Source organism: Puntigrus tetrazona, chromosome 22, assembly GCF_018831695.1.
Source record: "Puntigrus tetrazona isolate hp1 chromosome 22, ASM1883169v1, whole genome shotgun sequence".
NCBI classification, from domain to species: domain Eukaryota; kingdom Metazoa; phylum Chordata; class Actinopteri; order Cypriniformes; family Cyprinidae; genus Puntigrus; species Puntigrus tetrazona.
In genome coordinates, this window is record NC_056720.1 from 6,983,740 (window position 1) to 7,006,143 (window position 22,404).

The following is a 22,404-nucleotide window of genomic DNA, read 5'->3' on the forward strand; positions in this document are numbered from 1 at the left end:
AACGGCTCGAAACGCACCGGCGAGGATCCTTTTGCTGTCATCAACATCAAAACGTAATAAAAAAAACTCAGCTTCATCGAGTCTCCAGCTCAATAACAATATCTACAGTCCAATTCTCAGCAGATCCGTTCGCCCTTCCGCACGCCGCTGAGCGTGACTCACTTTTCTTGTATTCCGGCTCGGTGCGCATAACAAATTCGCGAATTTCTCATAAACCAGCATCTGTTTACACGACATCTCCGGCGACCTCCACCTTTGCGGTGCGTTTCTCTGTAATCGTACCGCGTTCGCGCAGCCTTTAGCCGTTTCACTCGGCGTATCGCTTCTTTGAAGGAGGTCAGAGGTCGGGACGGCCAGCGATTTTAATACTCTTCCAAACGATTTCCCTAGTTCCCCTCCGGCTGGATCTCGGCTCTGGGAATTTCAGAACAGGCGTCGACTGCCCACACTCGGCTGCCGTGTGGGAACAAGTGTTTAAGGGCTGCTGAAATTCTTACACAAAATGCCACGCTATTCTCTGGATCTGCACAAACGCAACTTTGCTTAGAGAAACCTGCAAGACGAGGTTGGGGGGAAAAAAAAATTGACCTATCAATTCAACTATCAATCGGTTAATTATCTTTAATTAAAATTAACCGGTCTGTAAATTTGTCTTAGAGAAAGTATCACCCAATAAATCGCTTTAGCCACTGTAAATGATTGCTAACTTTTTTTGGGGGGAAATTTACAGCGGCCTGAAGTATCTTGAAACGGTACTGTGGCACTACCGCATGAAAAGGTATGGTATTACAACGGTAAGTGTCCGAAGAACATGGTAATATAGCGTCGCTTGTTGCTCAAGATATGATAAAAAACAAAAAGGATACGTTATTTTTTAGGAGGAGAAAGCATCTAGAACATCTAAAGGCTAAAGGTTAAATATTAAAAGCTCTTAGGTAATATTTTTCCCATGACTTAATGCAAAAACGCCAACATGAAACAAAAAGTAGCTGAAAAAATATATATATATATATAATGTATAGTGTATAGTATATATATATATATATATATATATATAGTGCAAAACCAACGTTAAAAATGTTAAAGGAAAATCCCAAAATAAAGAATTACAAAAAAAAATGCTCCAGTGAAACATTTAGTAGGTAAAAGCAGGCAGAGAATCCCCACTAAAGGCTGTTGGATAATAAAGTTTATCTGCATGTGAAACTGAATCAGGCAGTGAGCGAGGCAGGTGTCTACATTAATGTGTGTCAAAACCCAGCTGTAGTCACCTAGAATCTCTCCACACCGCTCTCCCAGCACATGACTCAGCCCTTCCGATCCGAACAAACCACCTAACGCTTGTCAGATTGACTCCGTGCCCACAATAATTACGCTATTCGTTTCCACATAGCCATTAGTGTACAAGAAAACATTATTAAAAGGATGAGGCTATTTGGGATGATTTCTTACCTGCATCCAACAATTAACGCCATTTTAATGCTAGTGTGGGCACCAACAATATTTAAATGATCCTGTTGTAAAGAAATAAATAACATCTGCAAAAAAAAAAAAAAAAAAAAAAAAAAAAAACAAACATACAAAAAATTCATTAACCAATAAGAAATAAATCAAAGCCGTTTAAACCCAACATTAAAACCAAACAAAACTGAACAATAAGAGAAACTAAAAACACAAAATTAAACAGGAAAGCACAAAAAGGCAAATAAACAAAATGTAACAAAAATTGAAGTGAACTAAAAAAAAAGAAACAAAATTAAATGATGAAATAAAATTGGTATCAAACTAAACTAACAAAAGCAACATAAATAAAAAAATAAAAAATAATAAAAAAAAAAAAACTAAACATTAAACCAAACCCAAAGAAAAAAAATGCTATAAAACACTACATTAAATCTAAACTATGAAATAAAACTAAATTAAATAAATACTTAAATTTAAACTAAACAAAATGAAATATAAATAATAATAATAAAAACAACAAGAACATGAAAAAAAACCTGAACTAAACGTATTGGGGAAAAAACAAACAAGTAAAAAAAAAAGAGACCAAACTGACCTGCAAAAAACAAAAAGCAAAACAAAAAATAAAACCAAGCAAACATAACCCATCACTTCCACTTCAGATTAGAATACAAGTATTTGTCATCCCAATTCTTTTGTCTCATCCGAACCTTGTGATATAAATTGCATTGAAGTGATTTGCGACACTTGGCAGAGCATTGTTTCAGGGCATATTGCGTTAGTGACAGCTAATCCCACCGGAGATGAAATCTGTGCTGCGAGTGGGTGTGTTTGATTCCACAGAAACAAGTGAATTCTGGGAATAATAATAATAATAATAATAAAACAACAACGACAAATGTTGTTGATCAAACATTCTAGCAGGTAATTCAAGTCTGATGATTACCAAGAAACCACTGTGCGGGGAACAAGCAAAGCATTATGGTCTGGTTTCCATGAGAACAAGAGCTTTCTGCCCTCCGATGCCGGCTAATCATCGACCGGGTCAAGCGGACTAGATGACGATCTGCTGCTGGTCTCTTTAATGATGAGAAAAGCGCTCAGTGACAAAAATAAAAGCACGAGAAACCCCCTTGTGGAAATCTCTTTCACACCTTCATCTAAAGTCGCAGGTGACGGTGTGAAAGCAAGCGTCCCTGTTATTCAGATGTTGACATTCGTAAGTGTAATTAAAGTTTCACCTCTTTATATTCGCGAAGTGTTTCACAAGAAAGTTATTTGCAATTATTTCAGGCCTGGTAAAGCTGGGCCCAGGAAATGCTGCCCTCTGCAGGTGGAAGAGAGTAAAAACAGAAAGGCGGTACAGTTTAAAACCGGCCAGGCTTTATTTATAGCACGTGCAAAACACCTGGAAATAAGTTAAAGGTCACTTATACGATGAAGCTCGTCCTTCTTCCTTGTATTTTCCCCATAAAAACGCTTCACAACGAAAAACAAAGTCACCATGTGGAGAGAAAAATACCCATGGGTTGCCGAATCAGCCGTTTGCTTGTAATACAGGCCGTGTGTCCCGTGTCGGGAATTCCAGTTGTGAGGCAGCCCCTGGGGGCCCGGGGTCCTCCTGGGACCGGAGCCCACCGAGACTGCCGTCCTGTCGCACGCCATTGCCAACGATGGGAGGTGATTGGTCTCCTTCTCGAGATTCTGGGGGAATCTCATCTGTGTCCTAGTTACAGAAATAGAGAGACTGTTTAGCAAAAAAAAAAAAACCCACAAAATTTTTTTATTTTTTTGTATTTTAGAGCATAGTATTGTTTAACAAATAAAAATGATACATTCTCATATGGCCAACCAAAAGTTTTGATGCTTAAAAATATTTTTGAATATTGTATCATGCTTGATTTTTCTTTTTTTAATTGATTTAAAATTAATTTCTCACTCTATTTTGTATTTTATACTGTTTTATTACTATTCAGTTTGGGATTACGAAGTTGCTTTTTTAAATGAAATAATTCACCAATATTTTTATTTAATAAAATTATACATGTTATTCAGCAAGGACTCAAAAATGTTTTGAATTTTTGCATTTTTATTATTACAACTGATTTCCATTTCAAATAAATACTTTTCTTTTGAACACCCTATTGATCAAAGATTAAAAAAATCACTTTTTAGCAGCAGTATTAGCATATAAGAATGACGCTGGTAAAATAAAGGAAAAAATATATTAATATTTCAAAATATTAGATAACATTTTTATTAATGTTTAAATATTTATAAAATATATATATATTTTTTTACATAAAAAAAAAAAAGTACAATCCCCAAATAGGACTGAACAGCATTAATAGTATATTTTTCGACTAAATCTACACATTCTCACCTTTCTGCCACAGAATGCATGAAAAGAGAGAGAACACACTCAACGTTTGGATCAATATTCATATTATTCACCACCACCCTCTTATTTTCCCATGATCCTTTGCTCTACCTGAAGGGGTTGGACCTCCACAGGGGTCTTTGCAATGATGACCATGTCTTTGATTTGGTAGAACAGCAGAACGACTGTAACCAGCGGCGACCCAGAGGGAACCCAGGCGGGCTTGTTCAGATCCTCCTGCTCCTCCTGGTGCCGTGTTTTCCGAGCAGGAAGTTTGGGTTCGGGTCGAGCAGGTGCAGTTGCGTCCGTTGTGCTCTGAACCAGGTCAATAGTCGCTATGGGAACAGGACTGGATGGGATAGGAATGTTCTCTGCTAGCATCTTGTCCTCTGGGGGTACAGAAAACCCCCCAAAACATTAAATTGATGCCAATTTGTGAATGAAATTAAATACCCTGTCCATTAGTAGACTAAAAATGTGACTCAAAAATCCTTAAACTAAACAAACATACCAAAACAAAAACCAAACAACCACTTCGGATCTTATTTTAAAAGAATAAGCAATGTACAAGATGTTGTTGCTGACCTTTTTTCTCATTCTGGCCAGTGATGCACATTATTAATGAAAAGATCAGCAAAATAACAAGCGACGTCATTCCTATTCCCCTGAATGTTTCGGCAACGCCTTCAAAGAAAAACAAGATGACCACTAGTTTATACGCATACTAACATTCATAAAGTCATGCACTTACAAAAAACAAAAAGCGCCGTCCATACCAAAGTAGTTGACAAACACCCGCCGACCATCGCCCACAGCCCCTGCCCAGCCCGAGGTGGAGACCCTGCAGGATGCCTTGAGCGGACGTCCGAAGAGGTGGAGGTACGGCAGCGCTCAAATATGAGATACACGCCGCCCATACAGACGCATGCGTTATGCCTGCAGATACACGGCGTTTATTTTACAGCATAGAAGGCTTAAATGCAAAAATACGGTTAGCACACCCTCAGTCCATTCAAGACGTAGAAGAATTTTAAAAGAAACAACTTTGAGCAGAATTTGGAGAAATTTAGCATTAGCTTTTTCGGGCCCAACAAGCCAAATAGCTGTTTGGCCTCTCATTCTGACGGCACCCATTTACAGCAGAGGATCCATTTCCGAGCAAGTGACGTAATGGTACATTTCTCCAAGCCTGTTCCGACGCATCTACATCTTGGATGGCCTGAGGGTGAACAAATTCTCATTTTGGGCAAAATATAATTTCACAAAACACAAATCTGTCTCATGACCTGAAAACATTAGGAGTCTTAGCATTAGTATAGAGATATAGCTAACAAGTCCGCAACCGTTTGGAACAGATGAAAACGTCTGTATTGAATGTAAACAGACTTGCTCCAGGTCTTCATTCCTGTGACTGAATGGTATTCTATGTAGAGCATCTACATGCTTGTTTTGCCAAAGGAAAGGGCGGTGGAACTGACAATGTCAAACTGACTTGATTTTATCTCCTGAAATGAACCCCAGCCTTTCTTTGTTCTGCACACATATCTGTGCTTTCATGACTAGAACTTGTGTTTAAAACGTATTGCGTTCACAACAGTTCACATTTGGAGATTTTAGCGATTGTGGTTGCTTTTTCCTAAGATTGAAAACTCGATGGCTGGCCATTCGTACCTTGCAGCACTTCCATTGGCAGCACGGTCCAGGCGTTCTTGAGATACGAGATATAGAGGTAGCGTGCGGTGTTGCAGGCCAGACCGATGTACAAAACTCTGACAGAAGAACAAGACAGTTATTAAAAATACATGCAGGAACCCCATAAAACATCTCAAGATCATGTCAGGCACATGTTTTCTTGGAAATATAATAAGTATTTTGCTCTGTGCCGTTCATCATGACTCATATATTCATATATTAACTTCCTCTGTGCTGTAAAACAAGGAATCAAGATTAGATTTAACTGCATAGTCATCTCAAAGATCATTGCAGCGTATTCAGGTCATCTTTTAAAGATGGGTCTATAAAACATAAAAATGTCGAACACGAAGTGCCTTATATTTTTAACCGTCTCTGCCAAGAAGTTGTAAACCAGTCATGGAGGGATGACTTATGAATTCATACTGTTGTGTCAGTCATTCAGTCAAATGGTTTTCTCCATTCTTTAAAACAAATAACTCAACTTGAACACCAAAGGAGCGTTAATGTTATTCTCTCAGGAAAAGGAGCCATGCAGTAGACACTGTAGCAATGCAATGCATTCTGGACTTGTGCCACTGCTCCTAGAAAAAGCCTTTGTGCTTTTGAACCAGCCCTTCCGACCAAACAATGCCTCACTGATCCCAGCGCAGACATAGAGTCGCATGACGGCACCACAAACAAAGACTCACTGATTCAAGGTCAGGACCATATGAGCTCAAGTCACATGGTGCATTAAGATGGTTTGGGTTACCTGGACAGGTCTGGCCTGCGTCTAGAATAAACAACTGAATGGTTTTGATCTCGACACTAGTGAGCAGCCTTGCGGCCTACATAAGCGGCAACCTTTCAAAGTAAAACCCTAATTGAAATTGAACCTACGTAAAGAGTAATATGAAACACTGACAGCTTATTTTATAATAATAATATGGTGTTAGCATGAGGCAAAGCTAGCAGACTGATACACCAACAAGAACAGCAGCAACAAAAATAAAGAACATCTACATGAGGGTGGGCTCTTTTGGTTTGGGACAGTAAGCAACCACACAGAAAATCCTAACAACCATATAAAACATTACTTTTTACTCTGCTAGTACTTTAACGCCACCTTACATATTGTTTCAAATGAAGAAACCCTATTTTTAATAGGGTCACTATTACTAAACTATCCCTGAATTAAACAAATGATTTGTTACAGACAACAACTGAATAAGTAAATTCAAAATGAAGTGAAGTCAATCGAAGAAACGTCCTAAACCAAATTACAGCTGAATTGAAATGGAGCAAGATTCAGAACTCCACCAAAAATCAAAGACAAAGACTTAGAATTAAACCAAACCACGATTCAGATATCAAGATTCAGAAATGGTTAAACATTTGCACACAACATCAAATGGAGTATACTTTGAAAGCCTATGTGCTAGCATACGTGTAAAAAAAAAGACAACAAAAAAAACGATTATGGGCATGAGCCAACAAGGAATCTCAAGAACCTCACCTGATGTGTCCTACCAGTTCAATGAACTTATGGCTGGTGAAATAGGCAGCAAGCTCCGACACGTGACTCAGAACAGAACAAACACCAAACAGCGTTGTGGTTCCTGTCAGGTCCTGTAAATGCCAGTAAAGGAAAGTGAAAACAAACCCATAGCCGAAGCCCATGAACCATGCCACGAACAACACGGTGCTGTACTGTACACCGCACAGCAGTCGCATCAAATCCCAGAAGTGGAACTCCTCGACTTGGACAATTGTTGGAGCCTCTGCGCTCTCTGTTCCAGGGGAACTTCCAGGAGGGGTGTTTTGCTGCTGGTTGCCAAACTCAGTTCCTTCGCTCCTGTTTTGGTGCTGAACATCAAACTTAAACTGAGTAGCAACAATCAAAGCGATTCCCATTAATACGCCGAACACAATGAAGGCAATATGGTAGTTCTTGTAATTTTCCATGGAGCATTCCGTGTTGCCAATGACAAGATCAGTGTTAGTGTGATCGATCCAGATGCCGACGCAGAGCATGGCGATACCCCATCCTAGAGATCCCCACATTCGCTGGAGACCGTAGCGGTCACGATGTGCACCCAGGTACTGCAGTGTCACCTAAAACAATCCAAACAAACCTATTTTAGACTCAACAAATTCCTGCTTTTCTACTGAAGTGATACTGAACTAGTGTTGGAAGATCTAATGGCGTGTGCTCACCAAAAACAAAGCAAATATTATAAACACAAACACAATCTCTCTTCTATTTTCTGATACTACCAGACATGTCAAACTCTTCACTGACTCATGTGAATTTCCTGTTCTAATTGAAAATGTTCTACTTGTGCGGAAAACGCAATTGATATCAATCGTGTCTCCCAATTTGCATCTTGGTATGCAATCTAGTAATAATTACATTTGATTTTGATGTGCACATGCCTTATGATCTTCTCTCATGATTAAGTTTCCTTAAGTCATTTCTACATTCCCAGGTTCCCATATTCCATAGATTTATATGGCGTTTATGGAATGTCTTCTCCAATCTTTCCAGAGTTGACTTCACATTCCCATATTACCCAAACCCAGAGAACATAGGACCATGGAAAATACATGAGCTATCAATTTGTTTAAATATTCTACTGCTGTACATAATCACACACCTGTTTAAACAGTTTTAGGGTCCAGCATAGGGACAATTTTTCTGTAATGAAAACATGGAGTGGGTCCAGATTGGGAAGTAGCTCAAAAAAACCAACACCAGGATCTTGATAGACAGAAGACTATAAAACTACAATCCCATTTCAAACATTTAAATACAATGGAAGCATTGTATAATATCCCTTACAAAGTTCTGCTTATACAAATCTTTCATTCTTGGAACCAAAAATTGCAATTTTAGGCCTATGGCCTGTAAGACAAACTCTACCAACTGATCTGCCTTGACATTGAAGTTATTGAAAAAAACATTGAAAAAACGACACGTACTGTATCCACGATAGTAATAGCTGGAGCACTGAAAAACTCGCCAATGATAATGACGAGCAAAATCAGCAGGAAAATGGCGTGAACCTGGTCCATGTTATATTCAGGTGTCTGGTTTGGTTTGGTTGTAATACTTTGAGTAGTGGTGCCCGATGTGGCATTAGGCGTGGATGTGCTTAGCTCGTGCCCGGTGGTGTTTTGCTCAGATTGCGTTGTGTTAGCTAACTCATCAGGTGCCACGGTGAAACTCAAGTTTGAATCCCGTTTGAATCGGTGTTCAGAGCTATAGCCTGAAGACCAAATGGAGGATAGTATGATTCGCCGAGGGTAGTGTCCAATCAGATCTCTGCGGCGTCTCATCTGGTTTGTTAAGATGGAACTGGAGTTGAGGTAGAAGGTCTCGTTGGATGTGGTAACATGGACAGTCGGTATCATGGCTGTGGTCGTCGGGGGGCTGTCTTCGTTACATGTCATATCTGCTGGTTGCACAAATCCAATCCCAGAATTGAAAAGGAGCCAGCATAACATTGAGAACAATAGGACTGCTTTACCTTTCCTGAAACGATCTGCGACAATGCCCCAAAAAGGGGCGCTACAGAACTCAATGAAATAACGGATTCCCACTAGGAGACCACTTTGGGTGGCATTCATCCCCAGCTGCTTGTAGTACAACGCAAGAAGGGGATGGAGGGAACCATATGCAGCATAGAAGAACAAATAAAACACTTTTGACACAAGAAGGTAGGGGTTGACCCGTAGGAGCAAACGTTCGCAGCAGCTCATGTCACGCTGAGGCGTTGGAGCCGGTGCCAAATCGTTAGGTACACTGTCCACGGATGACTGCGAAGGTTGGTTTGATTGAATCTCAAGCGACAGACGGTCGAAGCGCTCGAGGTGTCTCCTCTTTAGGTCCTCTTCGTCATCGGTTAAGATGGCTACACGGTCATCAGCCATCTTTTAGCTGGAGTGCTTGATATTTCTAAAATTAGAATTAAAGACAATATATAAATGTCGAGCATGTGTGCATGTTAAAAACTGCATACAGCATGATCAGAAACATATGTACACAATACTTGTAATACAGATCAGAACCAATCAGGAAACAATATTAGAAACTTCACGGCAAAACTATGTCAGTAAATGCTCAAATGAATACCGTTTTGCATGTCAAGTATAGCATACTAAATTATGTTTTTACTTTTACTACATTATCCACAGTATGCAAAATGTAATGTTTGTTTGGAATACCCAGATGACCTACTACTGCTGGCAAAATAACTATATTTATTTCCAAAACGATAACGTGACAGAGTCACGTGACAATATGTACCATTACTACTATATCTAACGTCCCGGAGAGCCGCCTCCCTGCAGAGTTTTGCTTCAATCCTAAACAAACACACTCCAGTTCGCCATGGAGGCATATATGGTTAGAATATGGCAGTATTTCAATACAAGCATCTGTAACAAGCATTGAATACAAAATCTAGAATGTTGAGGGTGCAAAAAACCCAAAAGTTAAAGTTGTCCAAATTAAGTTCTTAGCAATGCATAAAAATTCATTTGCATTTACAGTAGGAAGTTTACAACATTTCATCAAGGAACATGATCTTTAATTAACAATGATTTGGGGTATAAAGAAAAATAGATAATTCTGACCCACATGATGCATGGTGGCTACTGCTACAAATGCTGCTTATGACTGCTTTTGTGGTCATTTGCATAAAAAAGCTAGCCGTGCACAGGGTATTCTGCCATATTCAAGCAAGCACTACTATAAAAACATGTGAACGCTTAATGTTTATTGCTGAATGACGTAATGAAGGTTTATGGCGCGCCTGTCTAAAACTGTCCTACTTTTACGGAAGTAGTGCTTCCTTTACTCTGATGTCACTTTAATAAAAGATAAACCATATGTTTATTCTGGCAAAGTCTTTTAGCTCCTTCTAAAAACTACTTTGTTTCACTTTCTTGTGAGGACCTACGCGATTAAAACAGGAAGACGGTTCGCAAAAGCGTTCTTATATTCAAGAAATGCAGGAAATGGAGAAGAAAAGTTCAGATCAATCGAATGCTGCGCAGATAACCATGTATTTACAGTGAAAGGCGTCAGAGTGTTATCTGTAAACGGTCATCGTGTGTTTTACCTGTGGTCTCGGTAGTTTCAGGTGAGTCGGTTACTTTGAAACAGACGCGTTTCGATGAAGAAGTTGATTTCCTTCCATTTCCAATGAACACCGGACCGTGTTTTGTCTCCTGGCTTTTCTGCCAGTACAAACTGATGCTTTCTCCCTTGTTTGATGCCTCGTCAAGGCATTTTTGTTGCTTTGTGGCAAGGATCCAGCGTTCACCTGCTCACCAACCGACTTTGGGCTTACCTCATGAATATTAATTTCGTGCTGACGTTGCTAGCTCGGTTTCTTCAAGCGAAGGCGTGGCTTCTGAAAAGTAACGCGCTGACGTTGCTGGAGATCCATCCAATAAGAGAGGGCCTGCTACTTGAATATTAAAGCATGGGAAAGCAGTTGTTGTGCCTTACTAAAAAAGATTAACGTTGGTTGACTTGAACTAGACATATTTTTCTAGACACATATGCATATACATTATTTATATGCATATAAATAATGGCCGCTATCCACGAGCATTACCAAGCTTGGAAAAGCCAGGATACATAAAAAAAACCTAGGACGGCTTGGAGTGAGTAAAATATTCCATAATTTTAATTTTTGGGTGAACTATTCCTTTAACAGTCAAAGAGGGCTACTGTGAGTTAAGATGCAGCTTAGTATTTAATAACAGTTATATTTAAACAAGTTTTTTTTTAACAGGAAATATTAAACCAGTGAGAATAATATCCAAGAATGAACTACTTCCACATGAATTTGAAAACATTAGCGATTTAACATGTTTTTTTACAACATGGGTGAGTGAGAAAATCAAAAGCAGGACAAGCTAACATGATAACAGGACGTACTAAAATTATTATGATGTATAGCGTATAATATTAGTAATTATACAACCACCAAAACGCGAGGCCACAGAGACCACTTTCTTTTGCAGCTTATAGCACTTTAATAGTAAATAAACAAATTTATTGGGGAAAAATGGCTTTTGTGGTGAGTACAGTCATGTTAAATGAACATAAATAGTCAGTAAATAGTATATCTTGAGACATATGCAGTGCACTCATGTTATGCATTTCAGATTGAATTGATCTCATTTTTCGTTTTGGAGATTTTGCATTTGAATCCCTTTTTTTGTGCATCTACGTTAACAAGATCCGACGGAGAATTACCTCTTCCCTTGTACAGGTACGTACAGATCTGCCGATGGCTCTGGTTCAGGTCTCGGAGAAGACAGCGAATATCATTGCACGTGAGTCATGACCGTCAGCAGATGCTCTTCATCCCTCTGATTCAGAAGAATCAGGAAATTGTAATAAAGCAGGTTGTGGCTGACTTTAAAACCCTGGCAGATGCGCTGGTGCAGGAAGTCATTAAACTCGACATTGAAAATGGCGATCGCCTGCTATTAGTTTCTCTCTTTGAATAAAGTTTTTGTATCTTTTTGTACCTCCCGGGAATAGAAAAACTTCACAATTGTGAGGGAAAAAAGTCGTGATTTTACATTCAGAGTCACAATACCGACTGTTAATTGCGAGTTCATCCTGCAATTGACAAGCCACACCACACGTCATGTTCTCACACAGTGAAAAATACATTGTGGGTCAAAGAGGGCATTACTGAATTTACAGTTTTTTTGCTTTCCACTATTCACAAGACAATGTTAGATCTTTCGTGTTTCATTTTTTTAGTTCTTCTCGCTACTGTTGTGGTGTAGTAAATCGGCTTCACTCTTCAGAAACGTGCTTCTTGGGGGGCGTCACAATGAGACAACATCATTTTTAGAACGTTCTCCGTGGCATATAAAAGTTGCGCAAATCTCGAGTCTCTTGTGGAGTCTCTTACCGTGATTTCTTCTGATAGAGTGAACAGGACACCACACAAAATGTAGAAAAAACTGTTCAAAGAAAAGCGTGAGGAATTTGAACAGTGGTACGGGAGGTTCAAAAGACACGAGGACTTCCTCAGCCTGACTGGAGAGGAGAGATTAGAGAGCAATCTAAGACCCAAATCAAATTTTGTGGGAAAAGGAGCCTATTGAAATGGAAGACTTTTAAAAAGCTTGTACTTCCATGTGAATACGGGCTCTTGGATTTGGATATACTTAAAAAGTGGCCTATAAGAAGTCTGCTTCTGGAAGAACAAGATGCAGAAACTACAAAAACGACATAATTAAGAGCCACATCGCTGCAAGATGTTTGAAGACATTGAGGCTGGGCTGTCTGAGACTGGTGAAGACCAGATATTTCTCATCTGAAGAGTGAAGCTCACCACTAGAAGGACAAGTCTAATTTACAAATGTGCCAGAAACAATGAGGTGACTGGAAACTCGTCCCAGATAATTAAACCTTGATGAGGTTGTGTTGCCCCCTTGAAGCATGTGGAAGAAAAACTGCAAGAGAAGAGCTCTTACTTCCCTATTCTCCCTTTAAATATGGTCTTTCTATATATACACGTTACATACAGTCATGTTTCTGTGTTTGGTCAGTATAACACAAAAATAGGTATTTATCGCCATCTTGTGTAAACATAGAAGGCTTTAATATTATTTTCAACATATATGATGAACACTAAAACATTTCAGCGTTTCAGCATTCCAACTTAAATACAGAATACATAATAAAAAATAATAATTATTACACAATAATCTTTATTACACTTTTATTATGTATTCTGTATCTAAGTTAAACTTGGAATACACATTTTAGATCTTCTATCATTGCTGGTTCACATAAAGAACCAACCATCATGAACTTTTATCATATAATTTTATTATAGTACATTGTATATTTAATGTAGAGTTCTCCAGTTCTTGTGTCTTAACCTGCCCTTATGCAAATTAAGGCCTAAATTCATAAGGACTGTGGCATTAAATGTTGTATACACTGCAATAAATCAATAAGATAATTTATTCAGTATGTTTTTTCAATACAAATAGACCTACTGAAACTAAAATTTACTTAAGATGCAAGTCTTTCTTTTTTGAGAAATGTAATCAAATTAAGTATGCAAGAACAAACATCTATCAACAGGGTATAGAAAGCTGCCAGTGACAAATATCTGAAATTTTGCATCTCAAGTAAATATTTATTGATTCAAGACCGGAAAACAACACACAATTATTAACAAAGAACTTTAGTTTTTGCAGTGTGATCAGAAGGTACAGTAAAAGTTATTTCCATATTCTATCAGTTGGAGGCAGATTTACTAAAATATGAAAAACAAACAGAAATAAAAAGCATTTGGAGGTTGCTTTTCCAAATTTTGAAGTATTACGAATACAAGACATTCAAATTTAGAGACCATGTTGACGTATTGTGTTCTATTGAACTTATTGCTTAAAGAAATAGTTCACCCAAAAAAATATATAAATTCTGTCATCATTTACTCACCCCCAAGTAGTTCCAAATCTGCATGAATTTCTTTGTTCTGCTGAATACAAAGGAAGGCTGTTTTGGGTCACCTTAGGGACTCCCATCGTATTTTTTTCCTAATATGGAAGTCAATGGTGACCTGGTTCCAAACGTTTTCTTCCTTTGTGTTCGACATTTTTGGGTGAAATATTCCTTTACATTTTTATAACTTGGTCTTAAAAATTTACAAAATTTGCAGACACCCTGTATTGAACAAAATAAAGCATAATACCATACAATGCAAGATTAATGTTCCTTCCTTGCATTATCCGCATTATCTGGTTCAGTCTTGCGATGCGCACGACAACTCGCCCACTTCCGTCCAATGCTTTTCTTTGTTCTTTTTTTTCCTTTTCTTCTCCGCCATGACTATGGCAGCCACAACAGTGATGACCACCGTGATGGTGATGACCAGGACGGTAACCATCTCTGCCACGCAGAACTCCTCTTTCATCGTGTAGTTCCTTTGACTTTCGTCCAAATTCACGCAAGTGAGGTTGTCGTAGTCGTCCAGGAAGAGCCGCTTGACGTTACAGAGCTTCTGAAAGACTCGCTGCAGATCGCAGTCGCAATTCCACGGGTTTCCTTGGAGCATTATGTGAGTGCTGTACGTGTTGAGACTCAGGAAGGTCTTGAACTGAATCGTGGAGAGGTTGTTGTTGGTGAGGTCCAGTAACGCGAGGCTGGTCAATGGAGAAAGCACGCCGACGTCCAAGTAGTGTATCTGATTGTGATGTAAATTCAAGACTTCAAGGTTTCGTAGCATGGAGAAGATGCCGTTATTGAGAACCGTTAAATTGTTGGAGTTGAGTTGTAGCTGGCGTAGGGTACTCATGGACCCAAACGCCCTCATCTTGATGGTCTCGATTGCATTATGGCTGAGGTTTAGTCTTTGGAGGGAGTCAAAGTGGACGAAACAGCTGCTGTCCAAGCTGGTCAATCGGTTCTCCGCCAGTGACAGATCTCGAAGGGAACTGAGACCCTGGGAAAATCCTTCGCCCAGGAATGAGATTCGGTTTCGGCTCAGGTCCAACCTCAAGAGTCCTTCCAGAAGAGAGAACGCCCCGTTGGCCAGAGCAGCGATCACGTTGTCATTGAGGAGCAGGATGCGAAGTCTTCGTGTGCTGTGGAAGGCTCGGGGACGGATGGCGCTGAGGTGGTTGAGGGACAGGTCCAGCTGTTCGGTGAAGGGTGGGAGAGCGGCGGGCACGTGAGTAAAATTGCTGCTGGTGCAGTTGCTGATTTTGAGCTCCTCGTGGCAGGTGCAGTCGTAGGTGATGTTGTGGCTCGTGGAGATGGACTGGACCTTGAGCACCAATGGAAGCATGAATAACAGATGCATCCTGGAGCTTCTGAGAAGAAGCAAAGGAAGTTTGTGCAAAATTTAAGCTCGTAAGCTTTGCCAGTTCAATAAGCGTTTAAACACATGGCATATATGTGCATGATTACAAGTTATTACTTTCGTGGTACATATGATAAAAAAAGACTTTAAATTGTTTAAAAAAAAAATTATATATTATATAACACTGTTTACTTTTTAGCATTCTACAGAGACTTGAAACTGCCTTAGGTCCCTAAAGTACATACAGATAAAACTAACAGGAGAACGTGAAAAACAGCTGCATTAAATATATAACAACTATACAACTATACACATATGGATGTGTATAAGATAAAAGATACATAAAGTGGAACAAGGCACTCAGCAGACAGAATGAACCAGTGAAATAATAAACAAAACAATAATAAACCAGTAATAAATAATAAAGTAATAAACCAGTGATTATTATTAGCAATTTATATGATCTAATATATATGATTATTTTTTTATACAGCAACCTATTTAGAAAGATAACATTTTAAGTAAATGTTATAATTAAAAGAAAAGGCTGGGGCATATACCATTTATATCACCGTATAATGCCAAATGAACAATCTATTGTGTCTCTATGCTAATTTTTGCCGTTATCTGCTTCCTTTCGATCATTATCAGATTGAATGTGGATCCAGCATGGTTTTATAGAGCTTTTACACCGTTTTCCAGTATATACTGTATAAACAAACCGTACAAACAAGACCGCTACAAGCCGTGCTTGATGTTTGCTTATAAGTGAGCAAACGGATGTAAAAAGCCTGTTATACAATTACAGGTCAAGGACGCTTTTAGTTGATGCTTAAACTTAACTAAGTAACACGCATACATGTTTATTTGCCCAAAAATAATACTTTAGGTTAAAACGTATAGGTATGTATAATCACAAGCTGAGTAACCAGCACTTTCACTAATTCATTTTAAATAGTGCAAATATTTATACGACTTAAAGTACAGCTACTCTCAATAATACATATGTGATAATAAACAGGAATGGTTTGCTTACAACACAGAATGTCTACAATGTCTACCTTTTCAATCATGTATCGTGATACCCATCGCTTCAGGACACAGATCTTATCGTGAAAAACCTTGCAAAACTTAAAGTCAGCTTCCCAGTCAAAAGTAAGCATAAATAAGCCTTACTTGAGTGCGGCGTCTGTCATCGGAGGAGCAGCCGCAGGTGGGGAGCGTGTTCATGTGTCTGTGCAGCAGACGCTGTGTGTTTGCAGCCGGGAGGGAAACGCTATTGTACAGGGGCAGCTGTTGGCACAGAAGAGAAAAGAGAAAGAGCAAAGTGATTAATATTTCACGCCGGCAGCGGAGGGCACAGGCACGATGAGGGGTTGTAAACCGCAACACTTCAGGAGGACAATTCTGAATTTGACACTTTCAGTATCGGTGACAATTATGCAAATAAATACGTTTGATGGGGACTATAAGATAAGTTAGCAGATTGGCTACTTTTTTAAGTTTTAATATCCTTACAAGGGTTCCTGGTCATGGGATAACTGGATGCACTGGATGCTCACATTGCATTATGGGAGATTCTCCTTTTTATGCATTCTAAAAATCGGACTCATAATCTTTCTCGTGATTGGAAAAAATCCCATCTAGCTCTGAGCGCAGTTTCTCCTTCCGCCAGCTATACATCCCGTCCATCTACACACAAACGACAGATCTAATGAAACGAAGAGCAAAGGTTAAAACCAGCTTATTTCTCTTTATGTTTGCGGTATTGCTAGAGAGATAAAACCTAAACCCCCCCGTTGAGCTCTCATTCCGTCTTCACATCGGAAAAGGGATGGAGGAATACAGAAAGCGGGATTAGAGCCCAAGCTTCGCTTTATTCTGCGCTATTTCACTTCGGCGGAACGCAAACGACGGACGTGCACAGATAATGCAGATGTACAATACGTGTGTAAATGTTTAAAAAGTGTACCTTATTAAATACGTACACTTTCGGGTATGGATCCGGTCTTGGGGAGATTCGCGTAACTCGTCCTCCCCATTCCTTCAGGTGGGCCGCCTCTGTTCACCCGAACCCCTCAGATCATGTATCCGTGCAGGTATCTGCGGAAGGAGGGTTGAGTTTCATCCAGGACCTCTGATATAAACTACAGCTCTGACCTAAAAAGAGCCTTGTATCAAAGGAACTGTTGAGCCGTTCGCCGGATTTGGCTTCGTAAAGTATCTAGCATTGACTTTTCACATTAAATAAATAACGCAGAAGAAATTATTGTTATGTAAATGTTTTAATGGTTACACTTATCATATTTGCAATTGCTTTGGCTCAATTCTCAGATGCTTTTTTTCTCTCTAAATAAGTTCAGATCTCTGTACAATTAGTTTCTCTTCACAACTTCGCGTCCATTTTTCATTGTTCATTGACATCGCCATTTTTTGTAATGTCTGCTAAATTGGCAAATGACCTGTTTTTGTGTATTTGTGGGAACATAAAAAATATGAAATGTACAGTAGTCGGACAGGCAGGATTTCACTTTACATGTAATACATTCGTACAAAAATAAATGTAATGCATGAATACAAATGTTCTTTTTCTGTTCTGTTTTCAACAAATATCTACTTTTAGATAACCTTCATTTCCACAGTTCCACTAAACATTTTGACCAGTGTGGGTCACACAATGACAAAAACACTTTATGTTTTGGTGGCCTTGGCCGAATTACTGATATCTAAGTTTTGAAGCATTAATGAAATGTTTTGGATGAGTAACTACACTTTGCAGACGTGCAATGAAGTTCCAGCAAACAGTTGTGGCGTTTGCTCTCACAGCTTAGAGAACGTTAAGAGTGTTTCGAAAAATGTGCCAAAGAAATTAAGTGAATGTAACATGAATAATATTACGAGTGTAATAATAAGGCAAAAGAGTTCACATTCTTTCAAACAGTAGATAAACAGATAGACAGATAGATAGATAGACAGACATACCAGAAAGATAGACAGACAGACAAACAGACAGACATGAAGACAGACAGACGGACAGATAGATAGATAGATAGATAGATAGATAGATAGATAGATAGATAGATAGATAGATTGATAGATTGATAGACAGAAGCAGGTTACTCACAGCTGAAGATGATTTCAGGATGCAGTGTAGAGCGTGAGACGGTCATTCTTCACTCACGAGTGATTTGTGCCGTTTGCTGGGATTATGACAGTTTATGGTCAAGATTCTTCATCTCACAGTAAAACACAGCAGGGATGAAAGTGAACGAGTGACTCTAATCCTCCGCCGGGATTCACGGGATTACAGGATGTTCAATTCATTTGCATACAATCATTTCCTTCCATCAATCTATCAATCTATCTATCTATCTATCTATCTATCTATCTATCTATCTGTCTGTCTGTCTGTCTGTCTCTCTGTCTATCTATCTATCTATCTATCTATCTATCTATCTATCTATATGTCTGTTGATCTATCTATCTATCTATCTATCTATCTATCTATCTATCATCTATCTATCTACTTTCTGTCTATCTATCTATCTATCTATCTATCTATCTATCTATCTACTTTCTGTCTATCTATCTATCTATCTATCTACTTTCTGTCTATCTATCTATCTATCTATCTATCTATCTATCTATCTATCTATCTCTCTCTCTGTCTCTCTCTCTCTCTCTCTCTCTCTCTCTCTCTCTCTCTCTCTGTCTCTCTCTCTCTGTCTCTCTCTCTCTCTCTCTCTCTCTCTCTCTCTCTCTCTCTCTCTCTCTCTCTCTCTCTCTCTCTCTCTCTCTCTCTCTCTCTCTCTCTCTCTCTCTCTCTCTCTCTCTCTCTCTCTCTCTCTCTCTCTCTCTCTCTCTCTCTCTCTGTCTCTCTCTCTCTCTCTCTCTCTCTCTCTCTCTCTCTCTCTCTACCCTGGACATTTTGAAGCACCACATTTTATCTTTACACTACGCCGGCCGAGGCTCTTATTGATCAGTATGTGAGTGTTTGTACAGGAGGGTCAGCAGGGGTCACGCTGGCGTTGACGCGGTGGAGGCAGTCCACTTCCTGACCAGCAGAGGTCAGCAGCGTTTCACATTTAAACGCCACAAGATCCACAGACCACCCATTACTTCTGTTTATAGGAAAGCTTTAAAACACCACCTCTCTCCCTCTCTGTCTCACTGAATCTCATTCAGCCGTTCTGTAAACAGACGCTCCGAAAACGGCGAACCTTTAATCATCCGATTCTAATGAGTCACAGGATGAATCAGACGTTTGGTTACATGTAAAAACAGAGGGTTCAGAGGAAACTCAGACCCCTCACACAAGACCGTAATCGCAGACAGTGTGTACGTACAACTGCATGTTCACCTAATGCTAAAAAGGCACTCCAATCGTTTTTAGATGTGCCTTCTTATGGAGTAAAATACAGCTGAGCGACGGCCGATTGCTTACATCTACGCTGGTGGAATAAGTTAACTGGGACAGAGGGGATATGAGAGATAGAGAGGATTGTACAGCCCACGGTGGACAGACTGTCCGGTGGAAAAAAAAAAAGGGAAAGACTTTGAACTAATGACATTGATGTTGTGGGCAGGAATGCCAAGAGCTCAGCCGTGAGAGAGAGAGACACTTACTAAACCAGACAGAGCAAATGTAACACCCCTCGTGTTTTCCTGCAGGGGAAAATAGGATCGAGAGTGACAAAGAGAAAGGTTACGAGAGGAGAGGAACGTCACTGTATACAGAAGAGTCATGTCAGTTCAAACCGAGGGGGTTTCAGACCGCGAGCGTGATGTTACTCTTTGGCATACAGGTTAAAAAAAAGGTGTCTGTCTGAGTGCTTTAGCAGAAATGACTCTGAATTTGTTGGATTTCGCTAGTTCTACAAGCCCGGCATCATAAAATTAGGATTAGTGCATTACAAAAGTGCCTGGATGATGTACTTTTTTCTCGCATTAAAGGTAGCAGAGTGCATATTTGCATGCTATTTGGGCTATTACCCACAATCCTTTGCACAATGGAGGAGGCGGCGGGGGAGGGCTTGTGACGTTTTCGCTAAAATGATGCAGTTTTTAAGTGCGCAAACACACAAACAATGAACGCAGTATATTTAGTTAGATGCTAATTCTAACGCTCAGGCTTCAATATCCACGAAAACAGGGAACATCATTAAAATTAGAGCAGCGACTGCTGTCCTGAATGGGTTCTAGCAGGGTCTGGCGGCGGTATTACCGCGGAGCATTTGGGAGGTCATGAAACGAACCGTAAAGTGTTTAATCTACCTCGACTCAATCCTGTGAACCTCGCTCTCCCTCCCTTCATCCCGTTTTCAGGGTTTTCCTGAATCTGGATTTGGGAGTTTAATCACACACGAAATAGCAGATGTTCAGATGGATGTCGCACTGAACTGCTCCACTGTTAGTGCCAAATGAATAGAGTTAACAAAGATCATTAATATGAATTCATTAATAACTCGTATATACACTGGCATTCAAAAGTTTGGGAGCGGAAAGATGGTTTTTTTTTTAATTCAGTGCATCAAGATTTAAAAATACTGAAAAAAACTCAATATTGTGAAATATTATTGCAATTTTAAATAGCTGTTTTCTATCTGATTATATATAGCAAAATATAATTTGTATAATGTAATGCAAAGCTGAATTTTCAGCATTATTACTCTAGTTTTCAGCGTCACGTGATCTTTTAGAAATCATGCTATTTGGATGTTTAAAAAATTATATACATATACATATATATATATATATATATATATATATATATATATATTATCAGTGTTAAAAACAGTTAATATTTGTTGGAACCTTTATCAAGATTATTTGATAACATTTTTTTTTATTTAATTTGTTTTTCTAACAATATACAATACTTTGTATTTTTACATTTCTTAAATTTTTTTATTACATTTAAAGAAATGTATATTTTACTTAGCAAGGATGTATTAAATGGAGTGTATGGAGTATTAAGTGTTGAGAATTACATTATTAAGTTTACCATTTTGAATAAATGCTATTCTCTGTATTTTCAAGTATTTGCAAAACTATTAAAGTGTCCCTGTTACGGATTTTTCATGCGGCGCGTAACACAGCTCTAAATGAATGAAAACGTCCTGCAAAGTTTTCAATCTGAAAGTGCACCGCGTATAAAGCTACCGTCTCTCAAAAGAAAGAGTCGACCCTGAATCGTTGAAACGAGTCGTTTTTAAAACGAACCTCGAGGCGTTTCGTGTCGACGTCAACGCGACGCATTAGCATATCGCACGCCCCCCCCCAAAAAATACAGCTTTTAGCTTTAAGACGAGAGGCAAGTGGCAGTCTTCATCAAACACCAGCAACAACAATCCTGAAAAACAAAGAACAAGAACGGAACAAAATGAAAGGTCAGCGAGGACACGAAACGAGTCACGGCCAAATATTTAGATTCCCTCGACTGCCTCACGTCTGCCTCCATCTTGACGACGTCACTAATCGACAGCTCTGATTCAAGCCCATCTGTTCAGCTGGAAAGAAAAACAGAGAAGATATTTTCTCTCGCTGTTTACCTCCATCTCGCTGTTTTTTTCCCCCTGCTGCCCTCTGCATTTTTTCACTGATTTGCTTGTTTAGACTTGCAGTTTGTATTAATCCGTCACACCGCCTCCAGAAACGCTCTGTTATGACCACAGAGCTTGAATTCCCGGTGTATAATGTCCGATATTGGCACCCGTGCTCCTGTGCGAGAGAGTGAAGAGCCGTTAGCGCTTAGCTCTCTCCAGCTTGCTAATCTGGAAGGAGTTAGCCGTGTTGTTTTGAGCAGGTTCTGCTCATAATCGAGAAAAAAAACAGTTGGCCGTAGATCGGTTTTATTCCAAAGCTTGAATGAGAAAGTCACCATCGGTGTTATTTAAACTCCTGTTTGTCAGTTCTTTTGCACTGCTAGTCGCTAGATGTTTGCTAAAGCGGTTGTTAGCATGATGCTAAGTGTTTTTTTTTAAAACCACACGATTTGAGGTATTATTTGCAGTTTGTTTATAGTATTAA

At 39.2% G+C, this 22,404-nt stretch overlaps 2 protein-coding genes across 2 annotated transcripts; both read right to left on the reverse strand.

Moving 5' to 3' along the window:
- Positions 1-2,825: 2,825 nt before the first annotated feature.
- On the reverse strand, positions 2,826-10,895 carry LOC122327115 (major facilitator superfamily domain-containing protein 6-A-like). The gene is given in 9 exon segments (XM_043222297.1): positions 2,826-3,190; positions 3,956-4,233; positions 4,430-4,528; positions 4,621-4,637; positions 4,639-4,780; positions 5,516-5,613; positions 7,035-7,633; positions 8,501-9,476; positions 10,645-10,895. Coding segments are annotated over 8 exon segments (2,373 nt in total). The 5' UTR covers positions 9,452-9,476; positions 10,645-10,895; the 3' UTR covers positions 2,826-3,001.
- Positions 10,896-14,168: 3,273 nt separating this feature from the next.
- On the reverse strand, positions 14,169-18,808 carry LOC122327118 (SLIT and NTRK-like protein 5). Its single transcript, XM_043222301.1, has 4 exons — positions 18,500-18,808; positions 17,364-17,478; positions 16,552-16,668; positions 14,169-15,339 (listed from the first exon to the last, which is right to left on the reverse strand). The coding sequence occupies exons 2-4, from the start codon at positions 17,415-17,417 to the stop codon at positions 14,317-14,319; spliced, it is 1,194 nt and encodes a 397-aa protein (XP_043078236.1). The 5' UTR covers positions 17,418-17,478; positions 18,500-18,808; the 3' UTR covers positions 14,169-14,316.
- Between the last annotated feature and the right edge of the window lie 3,596 nt (positions 18,809-22,404).

Bases quoted from the DNA above. Each gene is read 5' to 3' on its own strand.
- LOC122327118 (XM_043222301.1), bottom strand. From the start codon at position 17,417: ATGGGGAGGACGAGTTACGCGAATCTCCCCAAGACCGGATCCATACCC. The intron at 16,669-17,363 runs GTACGTATTTAA...CTGTGCCAACAG, and splicing joins CCGGATCCATACCCGAAAGT to CTGCCCCTGTACAATAGCGT. The intron at 15,340-16,551 runs GTAAGGCTTATT...TTGGTGCTCAAG, and splicing joins ATGACAGACGCCGCACTCAA to GTCCAGTCCATCTCCACGAG.